Source organism: Melospiza melodia, chromosome 16, assembly GCF_035770615.1.
Source record: "Melospiza melodia melodia isolate bMelMel2 chromosome 16, bMelMel2.pri, whole genome shotgun sequence".
Taxonomy (NCBI): domain Eukaryota; kingdom Metazoa; phylum Chordata; class Aves; order Passeriformes; family Passerellidae; genus Melospiza; species Melospiza melodia.
Window position 1 is genome coordinate 16,343,052 of NC_086209.1, and position 26,591 is coordinate 16,369,642.

At 43.3% G+C, this 26,591-nt stretch overlaps 1 protein-coding gene across 2 annotated transcripts in view; it reads left to right on the forward strand.

Moving 5' to 3' along the window:
• The first annotated feature begins 1,852 nt into the window (after window positions 1–1,852).
• LOC134425830 (connector enhancer of kinase suppressor of ras 2-like) overlaps window positions 1,853–26,591 on the forward strand; it is a 173,415-nt gene continuing 148,676 nt past the window's right edge. For both annotated transcript variants that reach the window (XM_063170815.1, XM_063170817.1), the window contains exon 1: window positions 1,853–2,109. In XM_063170815.1, coding sequence (XP_063026885.1) covers window positions 2,043–2,109 — 67 coding nt within the window. In that variant the 5' untranslated portion in view covers window positions 1,853–2,042. The remainder of the gene's footprint in view (window positions 2,110–26,591) is intronic.

A 26,591-nucleotide genomic window follows, 5' to 3' on the forward strand; every position in this document is an offset into this window, starting at 1 on the left:
CAAAAATGTCAAAATACCAAGTTTGTACACAACATAGCTTATCTCAAATTCTTCCATGCTGGTATTGAACTTTAAAAAATTAAGAATTTGAAGAAATAATGGCCTCCAAACCACTTGCACAGTTTCCAATAGCTAATAGAAATATTTATTCTCAATTCTAGCCCACTATTGCCTAAAAAGAGAAGTATTGTGCCTTTGAGATCTTTGTCATTATGATGTCCATTGTAAACAGCTATGTAGACAGAACTGAAGCTGCTGAAAGTGGTCTCCCAAAACTCAGAGAGGGAGCTGACATGCTGTTCAGCCTTCTTGAAGGAGAATTGATGTGAATCCTTTTGTAAAGAAGATCTGTGCTCTGAGCACTCCAAATACATCATAGAATACTAATCACACTATTTCCCAAAGCTAAAGAAAAATAAAAAAGGATGGAGTGCATCACTGAGCTGAGAATGGCACATCTCTTTGGAGACGCTTTAGTGGGGGGAAGGATGCCTGTCTGCATCCTTAACTATATCAAAAAGAGCCTTGAAAGGGTGGAGAATAAACTGCCAGGGAGTAGGTTAATATTGGATTTTAGGGAGGCATTCCTCCCTGTGAGGGCGGGCAGGCTCTGAGGCTGCCCAGAGAAGCTGTGGCTGCCCCTGGATCCCTGGAAGTGCCCAAGGCCAGGCTGGATGGGGCTTGGAGCAAGTGGAAAGTGTCCCTGGCCATGGCAGGGGTGAAATGGGGTGGGCTTTAAGGTCCCTTCCAACCCAAACCCTGGGGCTCTGTGATAAAGATTCCATTGATATTTCGTGTTCCTCTATATGAGAGAGAGAGAGGACAGATCTCAGCCTGGGGACTTCAGGCCAGCCCCAGGGGAGCAGAATATCACCATCCTCTTGCCCTGATGTGCTGGAAAGCTTGGAGCAGTGCAGGAGGAAAAGGCACAGAGGAAAGATCACTGAAGGGAAAGGTGGAACTGTTTTGTTCTGCTTTTATTCTGGTCTTTGAGTTTCTCCCCTTAATATAAAATAGTGGAGCTGCAGATCCCAGGCAAAAGGCTGGAGCCTGCAGCACCTTCTCAGCCACAGGCTGCAGAATTTGTGCTGCATGAGGTACAGAGTCACAAATGGGTCCAAAAAGTGCTGTTTGGCATGTCTCATTGAAATGTTTCACCTTCATCTGTCAGAAAGGTAGTAAACTTAGGAATTAGGAATAATTAAAACATTTTTTTTCCTTCATAACAAAAGGGAGACGTTGACTAATGATCCCAGTACTGGGAGTCAAAATACTTGCTGTACTTGTCTATCCTAAAGTGCTGTAGTAGTACGAATTGCCCCCTCAATGCTGTCATTCTTCCCCTACAAAATGAGCAGCTCATAGGAGGAAATATCCTGGCTCTGAATGTGGCCAGAAAAAAAAAAAAAAAAAAAAAAAGAAAAGAGTTTTCTCCCAGCAGTTTTTTTCTTGGGTAAGACTTTTCATACTGTGTTTGACATTCTGAATTACATGATTACACAGTACAAGACTCCAGCAACATTTCGCATTGTAAAGATGGAGCTGCTCAGCATTTTGCCAGATGCCAGGCGATATCCTGACGTTTCTCTCCTCACTTTAAGCCGAGTGACAGTCAGCATATTCACAACGAAGCCGAGGCAATCCGCCGTCAAGTCCCAGCAGTGCCATTTTCCCCGATGAGGATCCCGGGGCCGGCTGGACCGGAGCGGGGCGAGCATCGCTGGCTCCGTGCGCGATCCGCGCCCGATCCGTGCCGGGCTCGGCGGGCTCGGGCTGTGGTAAGTAAGTCTGTACTGCACCATTTCCTGGCTCGGTGCTCCGGGTGTTGCAGGCTGTGTGCAGTGGGGGAGGTGCCAGAGCTGATCAAGCAGTGTAATTTTATACATTACTGAATCAGTGCAGGAGGAACCTGGAGGGACAAAGCATCATCTTCTCTTTGAACTGCACTGTAAAACCCGACCGCTCTCGTAGCCCAGCCATGCTCTGATACGATTTTTCTCTCCTTTTTCCCCCGATTTTGGTGTGAATGATAAAGTGATCTGATGATGGCTCTCGTTATGGAACCTATTAGCAAGTGGACGCCCAAGCAAGTAGTGGATTGGATGAAAGGTAGGATCGTTTATTGCCGTGTATTGTCTGTGCTTGGGATCCTGGCAATTTGCATCCGTGCTCTCGCATTCTTTGTTTTGGGAAGAGTTTATTCAGTTCCGAGCATCCCTGCGCTGCTTTTGCCCAGTAGTTGTTGGAGACAGGGCTGAGGAGAGGCTGCTGGAGCTGCGCCGTGCCCTGGGAATTGCTGCCGGCAGCGGAGCAGGGATCAGCTGCATTTGCTGGACAATGCAGACGCGAAGTGTTTGTGTCTCACGGCTCCATTATGCCTCGCACAGGGTAACGCCGGCATGTTTGGCTGCTTTAAATTTGCCCTGCTTAGCTCTGGTTTGCTCACATCAGGTGATGTGATGCAGTGGCTGTGCAGCGCTGCTCTGTAGTTTTGGGTACCACAAGGAGCACCAGGAGCCGGGGGCTGGACTGAGGCATCCTGCTCCTCCAGGGACGTGTCCTGCCCTGTCCGGGCTCCTCCAGGGACGTGTCCTGCCCTGTCCGGGCTCCTCCGGGGACGTGTCCTGCCCTGTGCAGGCTCCTCCATGCCCTGTGCAGGCTGCCCAGCCGGTGTGCGAGGCTCCGCGCCCGCGGCAGGGAAGGCGCAGGGCTGAGCGGGGAAACTCGCCGGGATAACTTGACAGGAATGATGATTTCCCTGCTCGTTCGCAGCTTCGCAACACAGCCGTCAGCCGTGACATGTTTTGCCTGACAATGCTGGGCTGTGCTGCAAACAGAGCGGGATGGATGGCAGGGCGAGGGATCGTTCTGATGATAAGTGGTTTAAATTTCTGCGGAGAATTCCCCCCCACTGTATTCCCACAGTGGGATGCATTAGTGTTGTTGTACAGTGCTTCTGATGAGCTGCCCGTCTTTGAGACAAATAATTCCTGCCACGGGGGATCTCTGTTATATAAGGAGAAGAGGTGCAAATTTGGGGTGTAGGTTACTCACGGAAATGATTCCTGTAATGTGATGACCGAACTCTATGGGAGGGTTGAACTGGATGCCCACTCGAATGCCCTCAAAGCTTCCAAAGTATTCTCATTAATAAGGGAATGGGTCTGATCTCATTTTGCCGAGCTGCATCTCCACACTTCGCTGATATTGGGCTGTTTTGGTGCTCATCAGACACGTTGCCATTACCAGCTAATTATTCCTCTACAAGCACAGAGCCTTGTGAAGCAAACGGTGTCTGGGGGAATGGATGTACTTTGTTTCCCAGGTGTTTGGGAACTCGGGGTAATTGGGAGGGTTTAAGCAGGTCATTGGGATGGATCCTAAGCCTTTAGATATAGAATTGATTCCACAGCTTCAATGTCATTAGGTGATAGCAAATCGTAATGTGTTTGCAGAGGAGTTTACTGACCCACACCTTCATTCCCAGGACATAAAAGAGTTAAAAAGTGGACAGATCACTCTGCTAATTTAACTCCTTACTTGAATTATAATGTAAATTAAGTGTCAAAGCATGTAGAATACTTGTTGCTAAATTTAAAATTACTTCCTGCTACTTTTTCATTCTTCCTGATGCACAATAATGACATATTGGGGAGCAGTAACCCATGGTGTGCAGTGGACGAAGGTCACACCAGCAGCAGGTTTTTACATGCCTGGAGTTGCCTGACAGCTGGATTTCCATACCAGCCTGCACAGTGCACCATCCACAGGGATATCTGGAGTAGGCAGCGCTGTCAGTGCTCTGCGTTCAAGCATTGGTAAATACAATGCAGTGAACATTGAAGTATTCACAACGTTGGTATTTTCCTCGGTAGCATGAGCTGCACGTCCACAAACAGGAAAGTTGCACATTTGTCCATTTCCCCCCACGTTAATTTTACAAGCCTCCTTTTTGTCCCTTTGCAGATGCATTGTTCAGCTGCAGCCAAAGGAAAGACCTAACCCACACAAAGCAGAGCAGAGTCAGTTTAAAACTACTTGTAACTACCTTACTTTGCAAAAATTGCCCAACTGTGGCCACTGTGTGCCTGTAATTTCCATGTGTTGTGCAGCTCAGCTCTGTTTGTTACAGTCACTGTGCTGAATCCATGTGCAGGGAGGCTGAAGGTCTGCACAGGCAGTGATTGGCAGTGATAAGGTAGATTTTATGTAGCTCTTCTATTCTGAAAGGTCACTTCTTTCACAGCATCAAGAGATAAATTAAAGACACTTTCAAAAAATTACCACTTTAGGAATGAGCATTATCTTGACTGTAGAGAGCAACATGTTAATAAACAATGGAACAAATATTGCCTCTGTAATATACCTTTGGGGGGCTTAAAAATATGTAGACAATTAGTTTTATTTGTGGAGATTGTAAATGACATTTCACAGGGAAATTTTGGCAACGTGCTTTTAAAACTTGCATTTATCACATCCCTTGAAGCCATTAGAACTTATTCCTAAAATCTGCTAGCAAAGCCCATGTTTTGAAGCTAACTAGCAGTGAGTACCAGAAGCATCAAATAACTGTAGAGAAGATGGAAGGGAGCCACGAAAATGATGTTAATGGTTTGAGACCCAGGTCCCAGAACATGTCCTGGTTACAGCATCCCATGAGAGCAGCAGCTGCAGCCTGAGCCCCCCCAAGAGGAGACACCCTTCTGTTCTTTTCCTTTAGGAAATGTTACTTGCCAAAAAAGTAAAAATGGGTAGGCTTTAAGGAACATTGTAATGACAAGTTGGCATCTTGTATTTATCCCCAGCTCCTTTCTCGGGAGCGCACTCAACTGGAATTCAATTAGGGAGCTGCATCTGATGGTGTGGACAACCTGAAAAGGCCATGCAAGTCTGGGGAAATTCATTGCTGAGGCTCTCAGGGGTTCTAGAAGTTAAAACTCTGCGTACTTTTGCCTCTATACAAACATATTTTGTTGAGTTTAGCAGATGCAGCACTGTGGTTGAAAGGGAAGGTTTCAAAGGAGCTGACAACATTAATTGGGGAGGTTTTTTTAGCAACATTTTTTAGTCAGTATCCATTTTTTCCCCCAAATTTTCCAACATTTTAAACATCTCCAAATGGTTTTCAGGTGTTTTCCCTGGTTACAGCCATTTCTTACATAACTTACCTGTTTTCCTGGAGATGTTTTCTATGGACCCAAAAGAAAGGGGTTTTTTAGGAAAAACCTTTGCCTTGCTCAGATTTCCCCATTGGAAAACAAACATTGCCCATAAAGCTCCCCAGTGCCTTCAGGCTCAGAATGTTTCCAACTGGTCACTTTTCCCTGGATCAGGTTTAACATATTAAATGGGAGTAAATGGCAAGCTGCCCTCCAAGATGTGCATCTGGAATGCTTTACCTGGGGATTTTTGTGGCTTTTTGGTGCAAGAGCTCCCTGTGAAACTCAGGAACACTTTGCAGGTCATCAATGAACACTCCAAACCCAAACCCATCCATTTTAACCTGCACTGAGAGTCCTGAACAGAGTCTGGGGTTTGGGGTGCAGAGGGGAGCTAGGATGTCTTACTGAATTAACAAAAGAATGAGAGTTTGTGTTTCCATTGGAGGCAAAATCTGAGGGGAATTCTCTGTGCTTTTACAAGCCAGAGCATTGGAGATGTTGTACTTCCTGAGGGGAGCAGTTTACAAGTAGGTCATTTAAAATGTGAACTCATTTACAGGGAAGTGACACCTCTGTCCAAATAAACACTCACTTTTCAGAGCAGTCCGAGGAAATGAAATTAAACACAATGCAATGAAATGCTGCTCTAACTTTCAGAGAATGCAGTGCTATTGAACAGCTGAAAATTAAAATGGGAAACCAGCTATTCCTTAAGTACCTGTAATAACTCCACACAGAGGCTGTGATTCAAAGTCCTGGGGGCTGACAGGTTTGTCTGCCAAAACAGCCTGCAGTGGAGGTTTCTCTCCTAATAAATGGTCTGCTGTAGACACTCATTTCACAACTGCGAGCCATTTTTTCCCCTTTAAATCCAGAATTTCTGCACCCTCAACAGGAGATGCAGACATTAAAAAAAAAAAAAATTAATTCAGTTGGTAAACTGATTAACTATGCTGCACTGATCCTGTGCAGAATAATTATATGTTTAGCTGAAGGGTTTTCCTTAGCATGTAATTCCCTGATTTCAGGCTGGCTCATGAAAGGGAAGGCAGGGAGGGAGGGAGGGGAGGATGGTGACGTGAGAGGACTCGTTAACATTCCCGGCACATTCCGGGCTCGGCAAACCCCTCTCCTCTCCCTCTGCTGCCCATTGGATCAGTACCTGTGCTGGAGCAGCCAGGGAGCCTCCTCTCTCTGCAGGACAGCGTATTTTATCACATCTCAGAACGTGCTGGAAGCACATCGGGATCCACTGTGGTCCTGTCTCACCCTGTGGTGAGATGCTTGGCATCCCTGATCCCCCTCCTGCCCTCAGCATCCCATGATGCAGGGGCACAATCCCACCAGGGGCAATTTGGAGCTGGAGCAGATAACCCAGGCCATCCCTTATTTAGAAAAATGTAGGATTTATAGCATTGGGCACATTGGGATCCACTGTGGTCCTGTCTCACCCTGTGGGTGCTGAGCTGGGGGATGCTTGGCATCCCTGATCCCCCTCCTGCCCTGAGCATCCCATCATACAGGGGCACAATCCCACCAGATGCAGTCTGAAATTGGAGTAGATAACGCAGGTCATCCCTTATTTAGAAAAATGTAGGATTTATAGTGTCTTTTCAGCTCTTTCTGAAGACAAATAGGTTTGGGAGAGACCTGAGCCACAAATGCAGAATTAGAGTTCAATTTCCAAGCTGTTCTAAAGTAAAGGTTTCTCTGTTTTCCTCTGCTCTCACCACTTGTCCAACTGAAACAAACAATTTGCTCTTGTGGCTCCCCCTTGGATTCCTGTGTTCCACTGGCACCACATTTCCAGTTGTCTCTGAGTCACTGAATCACAATTGGCTGCAATCCCTCCCCGATTTCTCTCACAAGTTTGGGACTCTAATGCTTCTCAGTAATGAATTTTGCGAACAACTCCTGAGTGCTGTAAACTGTTTGCTTTTAAAGGGTCAGCAGAGCTCACCTCAGAGCTGACAGCTTTGCAGTGTGAGCGCTAGAGGTCGGATTCCAAGGCACAAATTCCCAATATTCAGCACAGTTAAGTGTTGGAATGAGCTCTCCAGGCAGGTTGGGCCATTACCCTTGTAGGAGATTTGGATACAACTGAGAAGAGCTCCAGTGTCCCTCTGGAAGTGTTCCTGTGCCCAGTCTGTCCCCAGCAGAGTGACCTAATGTGTTCTCAAGTCTTCCACCAGCTCAGACAAGACCTTGGGATGGTTCTTGCATGGGAATCATCACCCTCATCTTTGAAATGTGAAAAGTCCCCAGGAGATTACAGCTCTGCCTTCCTCCTGGATATTTCACAGTTTGCATTTCCCAGAATAACCATGGAGGATGATGCCCAAATTTCTAAATCCTGGAAGTTTTTCCTGCTGTGTTTCAAAAGGAGAGCAGCAGAGCTGGTGATCCTCAGAGCTGCAGCCCCAGAAGCGAACCCGGACCTGCTCCACTTCCACCAACATTCCCAAAATTCCCATTCCTCCCTGCCCCAGAGGTTAAGGTATGAAACAGAGCAGGATTACCCAGAGCCAGTGCCCTCAAGGCTTTGACTCAGCTTTAATTCAGTTTGTTTAATTCAGTTTGTGCACCCCTGGCAGCCTGCAGGGACAACAAAACCCTTTGCTGAGCCCATGGCTCCAGTTTGTGTCCTGCCAGTGACTGCAGCCATGCTTGGGGTCATTGCCAGCTGGCCCACAGCTAATGTTGTACAAAGACCTTCCTGAATCAAGTCTATCTCTAATTCTCTATGGAAATTGTTTTGGCTGATGTATTCCTGCATCCCTATCACTATTACCTCATTTTCACTAACTCCACTTGGAGGACCAATTAGAAACTGGTCTATATATCTTCCAAGAACCAACTGGATTAGCTCTATCTCCATAAAAGATTTCAGCAGCATTTAGCAATTTAATGGTCTGTATTTATGATCAGGTTATTTAGGACTGTATTCTGAAATTTCCCTATCTATAAAGCAGATATGTTCAGACATTTTTAAGAAATGTAATTCTGCTCCCAGAGCAAAGTCTGAGCTCCAGGAAAGTCTCTCAAGTCACATTTATCAAGCGTAACTAATCTTTCAGGTCATTATGTAAAGAAATTTACTTTATTGTCTTGCAGCTTAATACCAGCAGTCAGACAATGTGTCACGCCTTGCTGGGCCCTGTAACCTTTACCATGTGTTAAAATTATGCAAAATCCAAACTCCTTCCCAGTCCTGACCATCCCAGGGAGGGCAGAGTGGAAATGCAAGTTCAGGAGAGCTCAGCCTTCTCCAGCTCTCCATTACCTCACAGTGCTTCACCTTATTGGAGCAAAATTCAGGATAAATTGGCTGCTGTGGAAGACACTTTCAGACCGCATTAAATGAGATGTCAGGAAGCTGCAAAGACACTGGATCCTGCTCAGCAATGAGATGCTTTCGTGGTTCCTTCCCAGACTTTCTTGCCCCACTCTTTCCAATTTCTAAATTTTTCCTTCCTTTGGCAGGGTTGACATCAGCCCATGTGCCATAACACTGAGAACTCTGTGTGTGACACTGCCACCAGTTTGTAAAATGTAGATTTCCTAGAAAAAGGGCAGAACATCTCAGTGCTACAGGATTCCTGGCTGCCTGGGTTGGAAAGCAGTTTGAGAAACATTGAATTGTGCAGAAAAATATATTATTAATATAATTTCAGTGCATGGCAAACCCTGCCTGGATGGGGGGAGCAAATCTCTGCTTCCATCCTGTCTCAGACCCTATGGAAGGCAGCTCCTTGTTCCCTGGGCCTGTCCTCAAGGAATGCTTCCAAATGCTCCCTGTGCTTGGCTAAAGGAATATTCCTGCCTGAGGAACCTCCTTGGGGCTCATTCTGAGGGGTTCAATGCCTTGTGCTTCTGTTTGCAACGAAGGAAAAAAAAAGGAAATTTAAAAGTAAACTGAGATTTGTCCTTTTGCAAAATTGTTTTAGCACCTATAAAGATTTCAAAGCTAAAAAAGGCAGAGTTTATCCTTTTAGTGCCATTCTTTCAGAGCTGCTGTTTTGCCACGCTGACAGAAATGGAGGTTGTGGCTCTGCTGTTGAAATTAGTGACTCTCTTGATATTAAATGAGCCATTTGACTGAATTAACCACAGTAGTATCAAATATTGCTGAGCAATAATCTGCATTCATCCTCTCCACCCAGAGTGATTTTGTAGATATTTTCTAAATGCTGCTTTGCATTACTAATTTCAATTGCTGCTTTTGCAGTTTTGGTTTTTCAGTAAACATGACTTTCTCTCCCCTGAGGCCATTGCAGTGAGGGCAGGAGCTGGAAGAGGAAGGTTCAGGAGTTACTCTCAGAGGATTCAGAGAGAGGTAAAAATTATGGGGTTGAATTTGTGAAGGGCTCTAGTGATGAATCAAAATGAAATTATTTCTGATTAACTGACCCTCAAACGGCTCCTAAAACATATCCTCACTGACCCTCTGCAAAGAAGAGCTCAGGAGGATTCAAGGCCAAGGCAATGTTTGGGTTTTCCTACTCAAATTCTCCACCAACTGTTTTCCAGCAAAGACGAATTATAAAAAGACTGTGGAGCATTTTTAGTTCCAACGTAGGTGGCATGTTTGAAATAAAAACGTAGCAGGCAGTAATTTTACAAAATACATTCAGCTTTATTCCCTACAAATATGTCCATCTTTTTCATTCTAAGCACCAAACAGAGCCTAGAAAAAGTGTGGGGATTCCAGGAGTTCTTAAGGCAGAAATTGTGGTTTTTATAAGTGTGCTGGAACTGCTACGGCTCCAGAAAAGATCCATTTGGCACACCTGCTTCTTTTACATGGAAAACCCTCTGAGAGCAGGCAGACAGGGGTGCCAGCCCAGACGTGCCAATGAGCACCTGAATTAAAGCATTTTTACTTCTCTCTCTCCCCACCAGCTTCCCCCATTCCCTTTTGGCCTCTCTCCTGTTGATTCAGATTTCTCTCCATTTTTCTTGCCTTTTTCTTAATGACATGGACAAGAAGCATTAGATTGTGAAGGAATTTGGTCATTTAACATCAGAATTGTTAAGCTTTGAGGACTGCAGTGATCTGGAAGTGAAGTGCATCCAAAATCCCAGGGGAGCTGAAACCCACCAGGCTCCAGAAGCCAAGCCCAGCTCCTGGGAGCTCTGAAAGAAGGGAAATGTTGCTGTTTCACTGATCCTTCATTAAAATCTCCTGCGAATAGCCTGGATGTTCCTCGGGTCTCTTTCAGCCCATGAAATGCTGGTTCTTTGGGAGATGTGAGGGAGGCCCAGCAGTGATATCCAATAATGAAATCCTGCCCAGTGGTATCCAATAATGAAATCCTGCCCAGTGGTATCCAATAATGAAATCCTGCCCGGTCTGCCCAGAGAAGTTTTGGGTGAAGCATCCCTGGAATGTCCCAGGCCAGGCTGGGCAGGGCTTGGAGCAGTTTGGGACAGGCAAGGTGTCCCTGCCATGGCAGGGGTGGCTCTGGATGGGCTTTGAGGTCCCTTCCCACCCAAACCAGTCTGGGATTCCAAGAGTTTGCACCACACTGGAATGTGCTGCACATTCCCAAATCCAGGAGAGGCCTCTATCTGTCACTGATCACTCAGCACCATCATGAAAATGCCCTCAATTCCTGAGCACTGAGGGAGACTTTAATTGCCCGTTGTCAAGAGATTTCAATTGTTCATTGCCAAGCCACACTGAGAAATTTCCTTAGTTATTAAAAACCCCCAACTTTGTAGTTTACAGAGGAAAAAGACACTCAAACCAAAAAAAAGAACCCTTGAAATTTGCATTTGTATCTGTGGTTGGAGGGAACAGGTAGAGTAATGTAAGAGAAGTTCAGAACCAACAGAGTTTAGAATCTTCATTACTTGAATGTCACATAGAAAGAAATGGATCCACTTAGGGCAGCAGCTCAGCAATGCTGTTCTTGCAGAAATAAACCCTGGAGAAGGAAAAGAGCTAGTGAATAATCCATCAATAATGTAACAAATAATTGTCTGAGTAACAAAAAAGATAAATTAGAATGATAGCCAGGAAATTTCCACATAGGATAGAAAAAGAAAGATAAACTTAAAGGATAAGCTAAAAAATTACTGGGGAAATGGAGGAAGAGCCTTCTCAAATCTTTCATAAGTGGACTTAAAAACTTTGGGAAATGTGCTAAGGAAGCCATCACCTAAAGACAGAAATATACATTGGGACATCATATTAACTATTTCTTGTTTATCCGAAAATTCTCAGACCTAATTATCAATGCCTTTTGTGGCAGCAATGAGGCAATACTTTAATTAGAAACCAAATTGCTCAAATGATCCTGCAATGAAAGTGTTTTAATTCAATCTGTGAATCATTCCAAGAGCCATCAATATCACTCAGCACGTGGAAAGGAGTTTTCTATTCCCCATTTTCTTTGTGTGTCCCCCCCTTGCCACATTTTATTTATCTGAAGGTAGATCTGTAGTTTCTCCATTAAGAAGGTCTCCTCTGGTATCAAACCAGCAGAGTTTCTTCTTAAAATATTTTCTATATTTCCTTTTTCTTTTATGATCAACTTTTAGGAATAAAGGATGCTGGTAGATGAGGAATCCTGGCTTTTGGAATGAGTTAATTCCACATAACCTTTGCCATTTTATCAAAGGGGTTTGAATATCCCATTACGGGTTTGAAAGTTCTCCAGGTTCCCTGTCAGGACATGCAGGCAGGAATTCCAGGAGAACCAAAGCTCTCCAGTTCTGTGCTCTGCCAGGACTCACCCCAGTGCTCTTTGCTTTCCTTTCACCCTCCAATGTCATACTTGATTTGAATTGCTGAAATTCTCATCAAATTATCCTTTCAAATCTCATTAATGTCCCATCTTTCCAGGGGAAAATGATAGACAATATTCCTTTTTTTTTGGTTTTTGCCTGCAAACTGGCAGGCTGTCACATAAGAGGACAAAATGAACCCTTGTAGCTCAATGCTAAAGCCTGGAACAGTCTCTGTTTGTCCTCATCATTAAATAACCAACAGTGGTGGAAGAGCAGAAAAATATCAATTGCACCTATGGTTAACCCTAGTAGGCATCCATGCCTGATAACATATTACCATTTGGAGCAGTTCAGAATATCCCAGAATAATTTATATTTGACTGTCAGACCATCACTAATTCTTCTGGAGCCACTGTCTCTCTCTGCTCCACAGTTACCATCCCCAAAAACACGGCAATGAAGCTCCATGACTAAGCGTTCCCAAAATGATAACAGAATTTGCATAATTAAGATTTGGTGCAGAGAAAACCTACAAATTTATCAGAAAAAAAAAAAAAAAAGGCACCATGTAGTGGATATGTTAAAATATTGGCCAAATACAGTTTGAAACAGGAACTGTGACTCTTTGGAAAGTTAAAAATAATCAAGGTTTGCAAAAAACATCCAAGAAGAACAGAGGGGTTTGAAGGTAAGATTATTTCATATTATTTTGGTCTGAAGGACATTTTACCACTTCCTGTAGTCAAGGGCTTTTGGCAAATAATCTTGATTTGCATATCTAGATGATCAGTTATGCTCTGAGATAAATTAATAAGATGCCTCAAAAGTACTGGAAATTATGTATTTGAAAACAACTTATGTTGTCTTCCTTAATCTCCTGTAATAATCTTGGGAATGGGGACATTAACTGAGATTTTTCCTGAAGAATCAGAATTCCATAGTATTTACAGCTGGGCTGCTCTGATCTGTGTTGTGTTCAATCCCAATGACTGTCAACACCCCTTGCACCATAAAACACAACAAGAAAAGCATTCTTTGGTTTTAAATTTTCTGCAATATGTCTCCTAAACCTGGCTGAAGTTAAGCTTGTTTTAGTGAACCTCACACACAGGTAAACCTGGCCTAAAAATCAGGCTGATGAGAGAGAGAGAGAGAGCTCTGAAAATAAATCCACTCTTGCAGTGCAGGATCCTACAGAAGTGTCAGTCCCTCCTGCAGGCTGGCTGCACTGATTAAGGTAATAAAACTGATCAAGCAGTTTAATTAGGAAATATTCTTGAGGGACACTTTGGATCACAGTGCAGTCATGCACTGGTGTAGACACATTTTTTTAATTTTAAAAATTGTAGTGATCTGCCAAGGGTTGTCTTGATAGAACCAATTTTAACAAGCAAGGAAGCAGAGTTTGTTACAGCAGCTTGTTAAACCAGAGTTTAGTAAAACAGGGCTTTTTAAACCAGAGTTTAGTAAAGCAGGGTTTGTTAAAGCCAGCATCATTTCCAACCTCCATTATCTTCCATTTTGCCTCTTTGCAATTTCTGTTTCCCACTCCTGTGTTTTTACTTGTTGGTTTGGCTCAAAAAATCAATAAATGCTTATAGACGAGCAGGATACCAACAGGACTTGAAACAAAACCTCCCTAGAAATCCTAGGAATGGAAAAGACATGGCAGTCTGGGACTGCTATGGACAAATGCTGCAATGACTTCTGATAAAAGACACAGAGGAAAATATGCAACTGAAAATTTTAATTAAATAAGGGCATTTAGTGCCAGGACAGGGGGAATGGCTTTAAGCTGAAGCAAGGGAGATTTAAATGGGATATTGGGCAGGAATTCCTGGCTGTGAGGGTGGGCAGAGCCCACACCAGGGTGCCCAGAGCAGCTGTGGCTGCCCTGGAAATGCCCAAGGCCAGGCTGGACAGGGCTTGGAGCAACCTGGGATAGGGGAAATTGTCCCTGCAGGACAGGGGTGAAAGGGGATGAGCTTTAAGGTCCCTTCCAACCCAAATAATTCTGGGATGCGGTGATTCTATGAAGTGAAAAGCCCTGTTTGTGTACAGGTGCACTGACTCTGGTTTGCAGAACATCCAATTAGAAATGGACACGCTGATGTAAAGGTAAATATGGGATTTACAGCTCAGAAACTGATCATTTTTCTAAATCTCCATTAAACCAAGCCATCATGGTGGTATTTCCATTTTTTTCCCTGATCAAAGTGTGATCCAAACAGATTCCAGCAGGCTGGGGTGATGGCAAGCAGTCGGAATGCTCTGAAAAACAAAGCTGAAAGCTGTGGCCTGGTCCCGTCCTGCAGCCCCCGGGGGAGGCTGGCGCTGCATCATCCATCGAGCAGGGCACAAAGCTCAGCTTTAATGGACAGCCACGTCGTGTCCGTGCTGCATTTCAGGAGGGGATGGCACTGCCTGTGTGCCGGAGCTCGGAGCTGCTGGGATCATTATCAGCCTCCTGCTGCTGGGAGGTTCTGCTCCTTATCAGATCAGCCAGCCTGGCACAAAGCAGTATTTACTGTCAAAGGGTAATGACAGCCTTATCTGCACCGTGCACCGTTAACTCTTTTTTGGCTCTGGAATATAGCAAAACTCCAGGGTTTCATCGGTTTGGGATTGCTAAAGGGGCAGAAGGAGTTCTAAGGGGCTGAAGTGCAAACCAGTGATGCAAATAAAGGTTCTGAGTTTTACAGGTATTTCACAAGTCTTTTGCAGGTATTTCACAAGTCTTTTAAGAATAACAGTTATTAATAATGACAGGACAGCACAGGAAAATGCAGAGAAATGGCAATTAATACCTTTAGCATCTGCAGCACAGGAAAGTTTCATTTCGGGTGCTTGCATTTCAGAATTCCAATCGTTCCACAGTGCAGGAAAGATCTGGCCAGCAGTGGCTTCACCAGGGAAATCACATCTTGCAGACTGAAGAGTTTTTGTGCACACACACAGCCCATTAATCAAGGGGGGAAATTGAAGTGTGTTATTCATCATATTTGCTGTGTTTGGGTTTGAAGTGATGAGAATGATAATAATGATCCTGAGGATTATTGCTAAGTAATATGAAGTGGTTTGTCTGAAGGAATAAATATGATCTGGCCTGTGAAGGTTCAGACATCTGGTACAGGCATATGGGTTGGAAATCATTAGATGATTGTTACAAAAATACAAGGGAAAAGTCTTTTTAGTGATAGAACTGAGGCCATCAGGAGTGCTCCATGCGCTTCCCTCTGGAATGGAACCTTCCTGTCCCTGTCCCAAAGCTCACTAAAAGTGGAAGAAAGTTTAGAGTTTCAGAGTTAGGGTATAGAAAAAGTGAAAATAGTTACAAAGGTAAACAAAGAGTTTAGAATTAGGTGCTGTATGTCATAACATGCAGGATTAGTGTGTCATAACACAATTAGCTAAGAAAGCTCACACCGTAGCACGAGTCCATAAGTCAAAATATTTAAGGAGTGGGTCAAAAGCTTAAATATCCTTGTTGGCACTGTTTTATTGGTCAATAAATCCTTAAAAGTTCTTGTAACTAGAGGGTTTGTGACCTTCTGAACCATGCAGTGAAGATGTGAGCCAAACTCACCTTTCTTGCATATGTTGAAGATAAAGAAATAAATCACATAATCAAAAACAATTCAGAGGTCCCGTGTCTAACTCATCCAAAATTCCTTCCAAAAATCTCCATAACAAAAATCTCCTGAGTATTCTCCATCCCAAGACTGTGCTGAGCTGTCCCCAGGCCATGGAGAACATTCCTGTCTATAACCAAGCCCTCTGCTCAGCCATCACTAATTCACAGCCCAGCATTAACCAGGAATCATTTACAGATCTCAGCACCACAAACCAGGCACTTGGTGAACCAAAGCCTCTGGGAAAATACAATATTAATTCTCTTTTCCTTGCTTTGTGTATTTTGATTTCCTCCCTGATTCTGTTAAGCTGAAACATCTTCACAATTTATTCAACAAATATGACTTTGCTGCAATCTTCTTTATGCTAGGAATTTAAGGAAAAGGGCCTTGGGCTGCACAGCATTATTAACATTGAGAGCACCTGCTGTTTGCCAGGTAGCTGTCAGCTCAGCATAAGGAAAAAAGCTAATTATTCTAAGCAGGTCATTCAGGAAGAAAACTGAAATTCTATGTGGCAGGTAGAAACCTGTGCCCCTTGACTTCAGCTGAAATTTGCTGCTGCAGAAATCTGCAGCTGATGAAGAATGTGCTGGTAAAAATACACAGTGCAAATATTTAACAGTGTCATCTTACAGGGCTTGAAATTAAAGTATTGCATACAAATAAGGTCCTTGATTTGCATTAGGGTGAGGCTGAGAAGGATGGTGAGGAAAACAAGAAGATGAAAATAAAATAAAATAAAATAAAATAAAATAAAATAAAATAAAATAAAATAAAATAAAATAAAATAAAATAAAATAATAAAATGAAATGAAATGAAATGAAATGAAATGAAATAAAATAAAATAAAATAAAACAAAACTGTGGAGGTAGAGATAATTTTCCTTGACATAACAACATTTTCCTGTGGTAAAAGTGAATAATAATTATAGAAAACTTCTCAGAGAGTAGATAAGTCATCCTAAGTAATTAAACCATGATATATTCTGTATTTTTATAAAATATTTATAAATTTTAAAAGGCTGAAATTACACTTGGGAGTGTCAAATCCCTTGGAATTCAAAAGCATTTAAATACTTCAGTGTATTTACTTATGTTGAAGGAACACTGCTAGATTAAAAACTCAATAAATGCAACAAAAACATGAATTTCCTCTATCATGTGGTACCAAAACAAGTTTTAATAGAATGAAACATTTTACTACTCAGACTGCTTTTTCCAGCATTGCATGCTCAGCTTTGATATTTCCTTTATCTTGAGGGATGGAGCAAGTTGGAAAATTTCCTTTCCAAGAGTTACAATGGAATTATGGAATTTTTGTTGGGATGTTCCATCCCTGGAAGTCCAAGGCCAGGGTGGAAGGGGTTTGCAGCGACCTGGGACAGTGGAAGGTGGAACTGGGGGGGCTTTAAGGCCCCTTCCAATCCAAAACATTCTGGGATTCTGGATTTATTTAGGAAAAATGATGGGATCCCAAAAACTGCTTATGAAACCAAACCGATTCAGAAACAAATGTCTCATAAAACACCAAGGAAATTATTTTTGTTATCAGATAATTCAAATCACTTTGTCACCCCATGGGTGACATCAGCAGCCCCTGCACTGAATGGGGACTCAGATCCTGGGACCCCTCCCAGAATATGGAATTATTCCATGTTTTTTTTTTGTGTCCATGACCAAGCAAACTCCACAAATCAGCAGTGTTTGGTGGAACTGAAGAGTCCAATGGCAAAGGCACTTTTTGATCTTTTTGAACAAGAGTTAAAGCCAGGTTTGTGAGCTTGCCGTGGCTCTGGGAGCCCAGAGAGCTCTTGCAGAGATCATTTGTCTGTTCCTGAGAACCTCCAGGCACCTGTGGGCTCAGCTTGGCTCTGATCCCAAAACTGATTGCAGCAGAAATTCCTTGACTCCAGGAAACTCCCCTTAATAGAGCTTTCATGGTTTTAGTAATTTTTTAAATGGCATTAATTCACATTTTCACCGCTTAAAGAGCTAACCTTGTATCTTAAACTGTGCATTAAACATATATTTTTGTTATTTAAACATACATTACCTGTATGTTCCTCTTAGAAAGAACAAATTGGTTTTTCCTTTTTGGAGTTTTTCAAATTATCTCCATTCCAGATATCTTAGGGGCTGCAGCCTCAAGAGAGATGCAGATACAGAAGGGGGGAAAAAAAGGGAAAAGAGAGAAGCCAGTTCAGTTAATAAAAGTGATGAGCTGCCATTGATTGCTGCCAGACGGATTCCAGCTTGGGGCCAGGTTTTCCTTAGCGTGCAGTTCCCAACATCCAGGTTGGCTTGGAAAAGGAGGGAGAATGGGAAGTGCAGCAGGGATGATGGGAATGGGATCCTCAGGGAATGGTGGGGATGGGGAATGGATGGGGATGGGAATGGGATCCTCAGGGAATGATGGAGATGGGAATGAGCTCCGTTAGGGAATTATGAGGATGAGGAATGGGCTCCTTAGGGAATGATGGGGATGGGAATGGGCTCCTTAGGGAATGATGGAGATGGGAATGGGCTCCTTTAGGGAATTATGAGGATGAGGAATGGGCTCCTTAGGGAATGGATTGGGAATGGGAATGGGAATGGGAATGGGAATGGGCTCCTTAGGGAATGGGAATGGGAATGGGAATGGGAATGGGCTCCTTAGGGAATGGGAATGGGTGGGGATGAGGAATGTGTTCCTTAGGGAATGATGGGGATGGGGAATGGGATCCTTAGGGAATGATAGGGCTAGAAATGGGCTCCTTAGGGAATGAGGAATGGAATGGGCTCCTTAGGGAATGATGGGGATGAGGAATGAGTTCCTTAGGGAATGATGAGGAATGGGCTCCTTAGAGAACGGATGGGGATGGGCAATGGGCTCCTTAGGGAATGATGGGGAATGGGCTCCTTAGGGAATGATGGGGAATGGGCTCCTTAGAGAATGAGGAATGGGCTCCTTAGGGAATGGTGGGGATGAGGAATGAGCTCAGTCCAGGTGCCTTTCATTAAATCCTGACCTGCTCTGTAGCAGCAGCAGAGATTCTCCCACATTTGCATAGCACAGGAGCTGGATGTGCCCAGGCTGCTGGGATGTCATCCCTAAAAACAACTTGACATCAGCATGGAAATGAGAAAGGAGGAGTTGGAGCAGGCTGGGGAAGACATCAGACAGACAGATGGACAATTCTGGAGCACTGTGTTTGAGCAGCCAGCTCTCTGGGAAGGATACAGCTGGAGCTTTGCAGGGCACTGTGCAGGAAATGCTGGCCTGGAATGTTGATCACTCTCAAAAACTGGAGTTGCAAAGATCAAACAAACATCAAAAACCAACCAAAACCCCTTCCTCAAGTACATTAAGGCAATAAATGTAAGCACCACAAAGGGGAATTGCAGCAAAACGAAGAATTTTCTGCCACAAAACTCCCTGGAAAAGCTCTGGCTGTCATCTGCTTTGTCAAAACTCTTTAGTGTTCCTTTTTGATGGGCTGTTTTGGAAGGAAAGAATGAATTTTAGGCAGAAAATTATTCTAGGAGAGCAGTGCATCTCCTCAGTCAAACTTCTCTTCCTACATTGAGAATCTGACACTGTAACAAATCCCAGGCAGGAATTCTGAAACCTGCACAGGTGATTAATGGCAGATTCTGGTACTCCTTGCTTGGTGTCACCTGGGGATCCCAGCAGCAGCTGGAGCTCCTGGGCCACATGAATTTGGGAGTGGGAGAGCTCTGTGCCCTTTGGAAGGGACTCAGGAGGTGAAACAGAGCCAGGGGACCTTGCTCTCGGGGCCAGATAGGTGATTTTCCTATTTCCAGTGTACAACACATTTGATCAGCACTGAGACACGTAAATAATGGTCTCTTTGCGCATTAATTCCAGCTGTGGAACTCCCAGAACTAAAGCCATAGGTGACGTCCAAAACCAGAATGATTTCAGGGGCTCTTTCTTCATATTGCCAAGAACTTTGCCAATTGTACCATCCTCCTGTCTCCCATGGGTGGGAGCATTATCCCTTCACAACCAGCCCTAGACACAGAAATATTTCATCTTGCAATTTAATAGAGTGAAAATGCTATGCTCAGTTTCTTTTCAGTCCTGCGCTGCACAGATCTTTGAGACACAAAATCCCACTCAGTGTTAGACATTAACAGAATATGTAAAATTTGCTGGTTTCTCTCTTGGTACTCCCTGCATTATAGATTTTTATTAGCTCATTAATCTAGAGAACACACTGGTTTTGTGTCTTGTTTCAAAGCACACTACCCAGCCTGTCTCTTCTTCACTCAAAGAAGTGCATATAATATTTTTTTGCTTTTTCTGTAATAAATATATCAGGAAAGATTGCCACTTCACAGAGAGTGCAGCTGTCTGCGCTGCCATGCGTTGATGCCTCTGAGTTCAAAGAAAACTCCAGGCAATCCCCTGTGTTTCTTCATTCACTTCATGATACCTCTAATCACAAAATGGATTTTATAGGAATTTCCATCACATCTCTCCTTCTTGATTCTATTTTTTCCCACTGATGTAATCTCAGTCTCCGTTTGTAGAGGAAAAGAAAGAGAAGAGCAAGGAATTATTCTGACACTTTTTTCCCCATGTTTCAGCCTTTTTTTCCCATTTGTCAGGCCTTCCACTAATGGTTGTTACAAAATTAAAAGGCACAGTGAGAATGTGGAGCACTAAACACAGTCTGAGTTACACAATTTTCACTTCAGTTTTTTTGAATTTCTAACCAACAGCTCCATTTTAACAGTTCCATCAGGAGAAAATGGAAGTAAGCAATTAAGAGGGAAGAAAAAAAAAAAAAAAAAGGAATAAAATGGTAACTAATTTGATTCCAGAAGAATATTTGTTTATTTTACACAGAGTTTCAAGGGCTCGTTCCTCAGTACATTTTGTCTCAGAAGAGGGAGTGCTTCAAACACAGGAAGCAGCTTCTCAGAATGCTCCCTAAATGCAGGCTGATGGGCATGTGCTCTTCCTGAAATGCCTGATCTTGCTCATCCTGAGTTCAGCTGAAGCTGAATCAACCCTGCAATCCCCAGTTCACCCTTCAGCAATGGCCCAAAGCCCAGGCAAAGTGGATTTCCCATGCCCAAGGCACGGAGCTGCAGTGAGAACAGGACCTCAGGAAAGCCTGTGGCTGCTCTGAGAGGCAAAAACATGAATTATAAATGTGCCTGCACTTTGCAGAGGGGCTGAGTGGGAGCACAGAGCCCTGGGGAGAGGCACAAATCAATGCCAGCAGCAGAGGGGCGAAGCTGCACAAAGGAGCACAGGGAGCACGAGGGGAGGCACAGGTGAACAATTCCTGCACAAAACAATTCTCTCTGCTGGAAAAGTGGATTTCAAATCCCACAGAACAACTCTCAGGAGCAGGGCAGCTTCTGGATGGTTCTCTGGTGGTTCCTCAGACGCTTTTGGGTGTCCCTTTTGGCAGATGACCAGTCCAGGGAAGGTCAGTTCAGAAACACAAATGACAGAATGGACTTCTGTCCATGGGTTTTCAAGGTATGTCTTTTCCTAAATAGCAAAGGCTCCCACATAATTTTTCAATTCCAGAAGGAAAAAGCCCCAGATTTAAAAGTAACCTTCATCAGAATTAACATCCAGTTGTTTGCTTTTGTGTGCTGTTTACCTCAGATGCATCTGGCGCGCTGCTGTGGTCAGGGGCTCCCACTGAGTGTCTACAACATCTTCACTGGGATGTTAATTCTGGAATTAATTTGGCTCGGTTAGGAACATCCACAATTCACATTGAGTTTCACAAGGATGACTTGGCCAATTTTCAGAATACAGGCTGGGCCTTCTTGCATGAGGAATTGCCTCTCTCAGCAGCAGGACTTCACTCCAAAGGAGTACCTGTGATTCCATGCAATCCTTTGACATTTGGGTCATCTGCCTGGAAAATGAAGACTGGTTTTGCTCACCACTGAAATTCCCAGCCATCACGTTACCAGTTTGGCAGATCTGATCATTTTTACCGAGTTAATTTCCATCTCAAAAGAAGTCCTTTTCCCCCTGACTTTTTAAGCTCTTTCTGGCTGCTGGCAAGAATTCAGTAATGCTTCAGATATTAATGTTTATTTTTAAAATAAGTTTGTCCTTTAGGAAAAAAAAATTAAAGGTACATGTGGCTCCTTAAACATTGTAGGTCTAAATGTTAAGTATGACAGTGGAGAGACCTCTCTTTATAGTTTGACACAGTTTAAATTTGAATTTGTTCAAATGGGTTTTGACCAGTTAATTTGTCCTGACAGCTCTCAGGGTCACATTTAGTTTATCCCCATAGGTGCCATGTTCTGTAGAAGAATAAAGTGCATTTGTCTCATCCAGTTGCCTTTGATTTCCATGTTTCTGTGAGTAACTTTGAAATCATAAGAATTATGAGAATTGGATTAAATAAAATGTAAAATACAATAAATAAATGCCTGTATTTCCGTAAAGTCTTGCCTGAAAGATCCTCTGATGGACAAAATGACCACTGAGAGTATCAAATGTTGGAAACTTCTGATTGCACCCATAAAGAAGAATATTTCTTCCTTTAGTAAATAACCAATCTCAATTTTTTTCATAGAAGTATTTCCATTACGGTTATGGAATGTCTGTGTGTGGGAGGAGGCTCAATTTGGCTCAAATGATGATATTCCATCATTGGAGGACATCAAGTTACTCTGGAGGAAGCAAATCAGGAAGCACATGAAGCAATAGTTCATTTTGTGTGGGCAAGAAGTATTAGAGAGTATTGCTCTCTAAAAATATATTGAATCCCAAACCAAGCTCTGAGGGCACAGAAAATCTTTGAAAACGAGCTGCATGAAGGGAATGCCTTTTAATGTCACAGCTGTTTGTAAAATGAAAGCAAATAATGAGTGGAGTTCCCTGGGCTCAGACACCTCGAGGAGCTTGTGACAGAAAATGGGTGACTAGAACAGACTGGGGCATGCAGGAGCTTTGTGAAACTATACCCATAAATTGATTAATCCATAAATTGATTAATCTATAAATTGATTAATCTATAAATTGATTACCAAACCAAACCAACCAGCCATTCCAAACGGCAGGGGATTTTTCCATCTGACAGAAAATGGGTGACTAGAACAGACTGGGGCATGCAGGAGCTTTGTGAAAATATACCCATAAATTGATTAATCCATAAATTGATTACCAAACCTACCAGCCATTCCAAATGGCAGGGGATTTTTCCATTTGACAGAAAATGTGTGACTAGAGCAGACTGGGGCATGCAGGAGCTTTGTGAAAATATATCCATAAATTGATTAATCCATAAATTGATTAATCTATAAATCGATTACCAAACCAAACAAAGCAGCCATTCCAAATGGCAGTGGATTTTTCCTGCCATGGCTGTGGGAGCCATTCAGGCTTTGCTGTTGCTGTCAGCTGTGTTCTCCCACACACAAAGGAGCTCCGTTCCCTGGGACAGCAAACTGCACATCAGCACATGCCATGCAAATCACAGCCTCTCAAAAGCCTCTCCCTCTATAGAGGAATATTCAGAGAATCATCTCTCCTAATAACAGGCGTCTACAGCTGCCAAGGGGTTGCTATTGTACCAAAATTCAAAGAATTCAGTGTCTGCACAGAAGGAGCTCGTGGGTTTGCACGTGAGTGGCAGTGACAGTGGGAAGGACTGTCAGGCTACAGCATAAATTGGAATTATAGGACAAAAAGGGTTTATCTCACAGCCCTTCCAACAGTTTTCTTTAAAATTTCTACTCCTAGAACCCAGACAGGTGCTTCCATCTGTAGATAGGAAAAGATGTAAATGGTTTTTAGATGCACAAGTCCCCAGAAACTTGTTGGGGTTCAGGGTCTTGCTCACACAGCAAATGTGAATTTCAGTTCAGGCTCCCCTGGCCTGAACCCCTCACAAAGTGAGCACCTTCCACTGTGAGCTGGAAGCAAAAGTCAGGGCACTTAATGAAGGACAATCAGTTCACATCAAGATCACTGCAGCAGGCAAACCATCCAGCCCTTGTGTTTTCAGGGGAAAAAAAAGACACTACAGAGGAGAGAGGTATCTGGCATTTTTCCAGAAAAATGAAGGTAGCAAAGCCAGAAACATCTGTACAGAAAAAGGAGAATATTAAATAATTATTTAGGATAATTAAAGAGAACCAGATGCATAATGAATGACTGTGAAAGGTTGGAATCTCATTGACACAGTAATCAATAAAATACTGAAGGAGAAGTGCAGAAAAAGCAGGATTAGGTCATGGGGGTGAGATCTTGGCTGTGCACCTGGGGGATTCTCACAGGATCATGTTTGCAACTGGAAAAGAACCGACAGAAGGTTGCGCAGTGAAAGCCTAAATTTATTCTGCTGCATTAAATGCTCAGCCTTGAACTGGGAAAAGAATGATTTACCTGATACTGAGGGCAGTCAGAGACAACTGTATTTAATAAAACCACAACAGAGCTGCCAATATCTGCCTCCATCTGTTGGTAACTTCCACCAGGACAGAATTTACTGAAACAACTTTCCAGCCTTTCAGTCCACTGTTTCACAGGAGAAGCTTTCCCAACTCAAACTCTCAGGAATGAACCACAGAACTAAAGCTGACTCGCCAAGGAAAACTGATCTGGATATATTCTATTTCCAGCAGGCACACTGATTGACATGAAACCTTTCAAATGGGGAGCAGAGTGTTAAAAAGCACATTAGTGTCTCAGGGACCCACATTCCATGTAAACCCTGCTGGCTTACAGCAGCTGAGGAACACTCAGTGGTTCTGAGGCCTTTTCCAAGCTCGATGATTCTGTGACTGCAGTTTTGACAAGCAGCTGCATATCTTCAGGATCTGCTCTTGTGGAAAGTCAACTCTGAAAATTCTCTGGATCACTTTAGTCACTCTAAATGGGTTTAACCCATAGTTAAAGCCATGGCAGGGATTTAACCTGGAGTTTTTGACAATCTAGTTAAGGAACAGCCACCACCTAGAATGTGGTGGGGAAAGGATGAATAATTTTGAAAGAGGATAAAGAGACTTGATGGAAACATGATCAATCCCCCTGTTGGTGCCTCTTAATGTGCCACTGAAACCCCCTGAATTCCACATCCAACCCTGGACTCAGATCCTAACGCATTTAGATGATCTTAGAATTTGTTTTGTTCTTCTTTGAACCTCAAGGTTTGAGAGCTCTTCACAAGCTTTGCAGTGTCCATCCTAACCCTGGGAGTACCCAATGCTGCTGGTGGGGGCTTCAGGCCAGACAAGGATGGTCCCCAGGACATAAAATGGCTTTTGGTTCATTCATCTGGGACAGGGGATGACTGGAAACGCTGGCACAAACTGAGAGCTGGAATATTCCCATAAAATATCCATGGGAGGAGTGGAAACCCACAGCAGGAGGAAAGGAGGAGGTGGAGCTGAGGGGTCTGTGCTGATGTTCCTTGTAAAGTCTTCCCAGGAAAAGTCAGTGAGGGAATTCTGAGCAGTGTCCAGCTCAGCAGAGCAAGGGCTCCTTGTGCTGCCCTCTCTTGAGAATGAGACCTGCAAGGCTTTTCCGTGGGAGAGCTCTGCAGGAATGCTGTGAGCACACACTACTGCAGGGCTTGCAAGGGTTCCTCAGGGGTGAAGAGAGAGACGAGAATCTTGACTCCATGATCAGAATGCTGGACTTATTAATTTATGATATATAATACATTAAGACTATACTAATAGGAATAGAGAGAGAAGTTCAGAAGCTGCTAAGCTAAGAATAGAAAAAGGAATGAATCAACAACGGAGCTCTCTCCCATTCTGTCCCAGAGAGACCTTGTCTTTGATTGACCCTTAATTGTACACATGGAACATGGGCCAATCACGGATCCACCTGTTGCATTCCACAGCAGCAGATACCCTTTGCTTACATTCTTCTTCTGGGGCCTCAGCTTCCCAGAAGAGGGGAAAATCCTAAAGAAAGGATTTTTCACAAAAGATATCTGTGACAACACACCTACCAAACTCCACCTGGATCCTTGGGGCTGACAGATAAAGTGCACGTTTGGGTGGCTTTCACAGCTCATTTCAGTCCACTCCAAGGGTTTCACAGGAAAATTGCTTCCAGCAGCCCAGCACTGCCTTGGTCAGGGCTGTGTCCCTGCAAAGTGTCTCACAGGCTCTGCTGCCATTATTATGAATTTACACCACCAGACCTGCATGATTTACCCAACAATTAGGTTGTTTAAATTGACTTTTTACAATTAACTCCACTGGAAATAAATGGGTCAGTTATTTCCTTTCATACCTTGTTGGCTTCAAGCATGTTTCTCTTGGTTTTTAAGGCAATGGATGAAGAGAATAATGTGGGTGCTATGAAATGCAAATTCACATGCATATGTGGATAATTTATACACATTTTTTCCTCATTTGTTTATTTGGTGTTTGCTTTTTTCTCATACATAGTTTTCTTTTGATTCTCCCAGATTTTAGAAAGGAAATGTCCCTGTGCAAATAGCACTATTTTAAATATACTACCAAAGTTGCTTGCTCCAATAATCCACATTTTAATGATTTTATTGCATGATGGGTCCCAGCCTAACATTGAGCTGCTCTCAGAAAATATAATCAATGTGCTCAGGTATTCAGACTTTAAACATCCAATATCCTGAGCACACAGGAACAGTTCAGGGCAGAAAAGAGCCTGAAGATTATGATCCAGTTCTCCCTGCAGCCTCCAGAAAGCTGCTTGGAAAAAGGCTCTGGAGGCTCTTTGATCTCCAATACACAGAGAAAGGTGTGAGGGAACGGTTCTGAAAAACTCTGGCTTTTCATTACCACCTCCAGCTCTTTTAGCAAGAGCTGCAGCACTTGTCACTGATTAAATAACACACTTGGTCATTTAGTTAATTGCCTGGGTCTCCAAGATAAACAAAATCACTTGAGCAAAACTTGCTGCTGATTTTTACATGGCTGTGAGGTATATGATAGTGGGCTTGTGTGGATTTAAAACCTAATTTTCCTTAAACACTAAGATGATGTAGAGAGAAGATGCTTTAAATATATAAATCTGAATTGTCACAGCCTCAGCATGCTTCTCCTCAAGATCTCCATTCCTAAACAA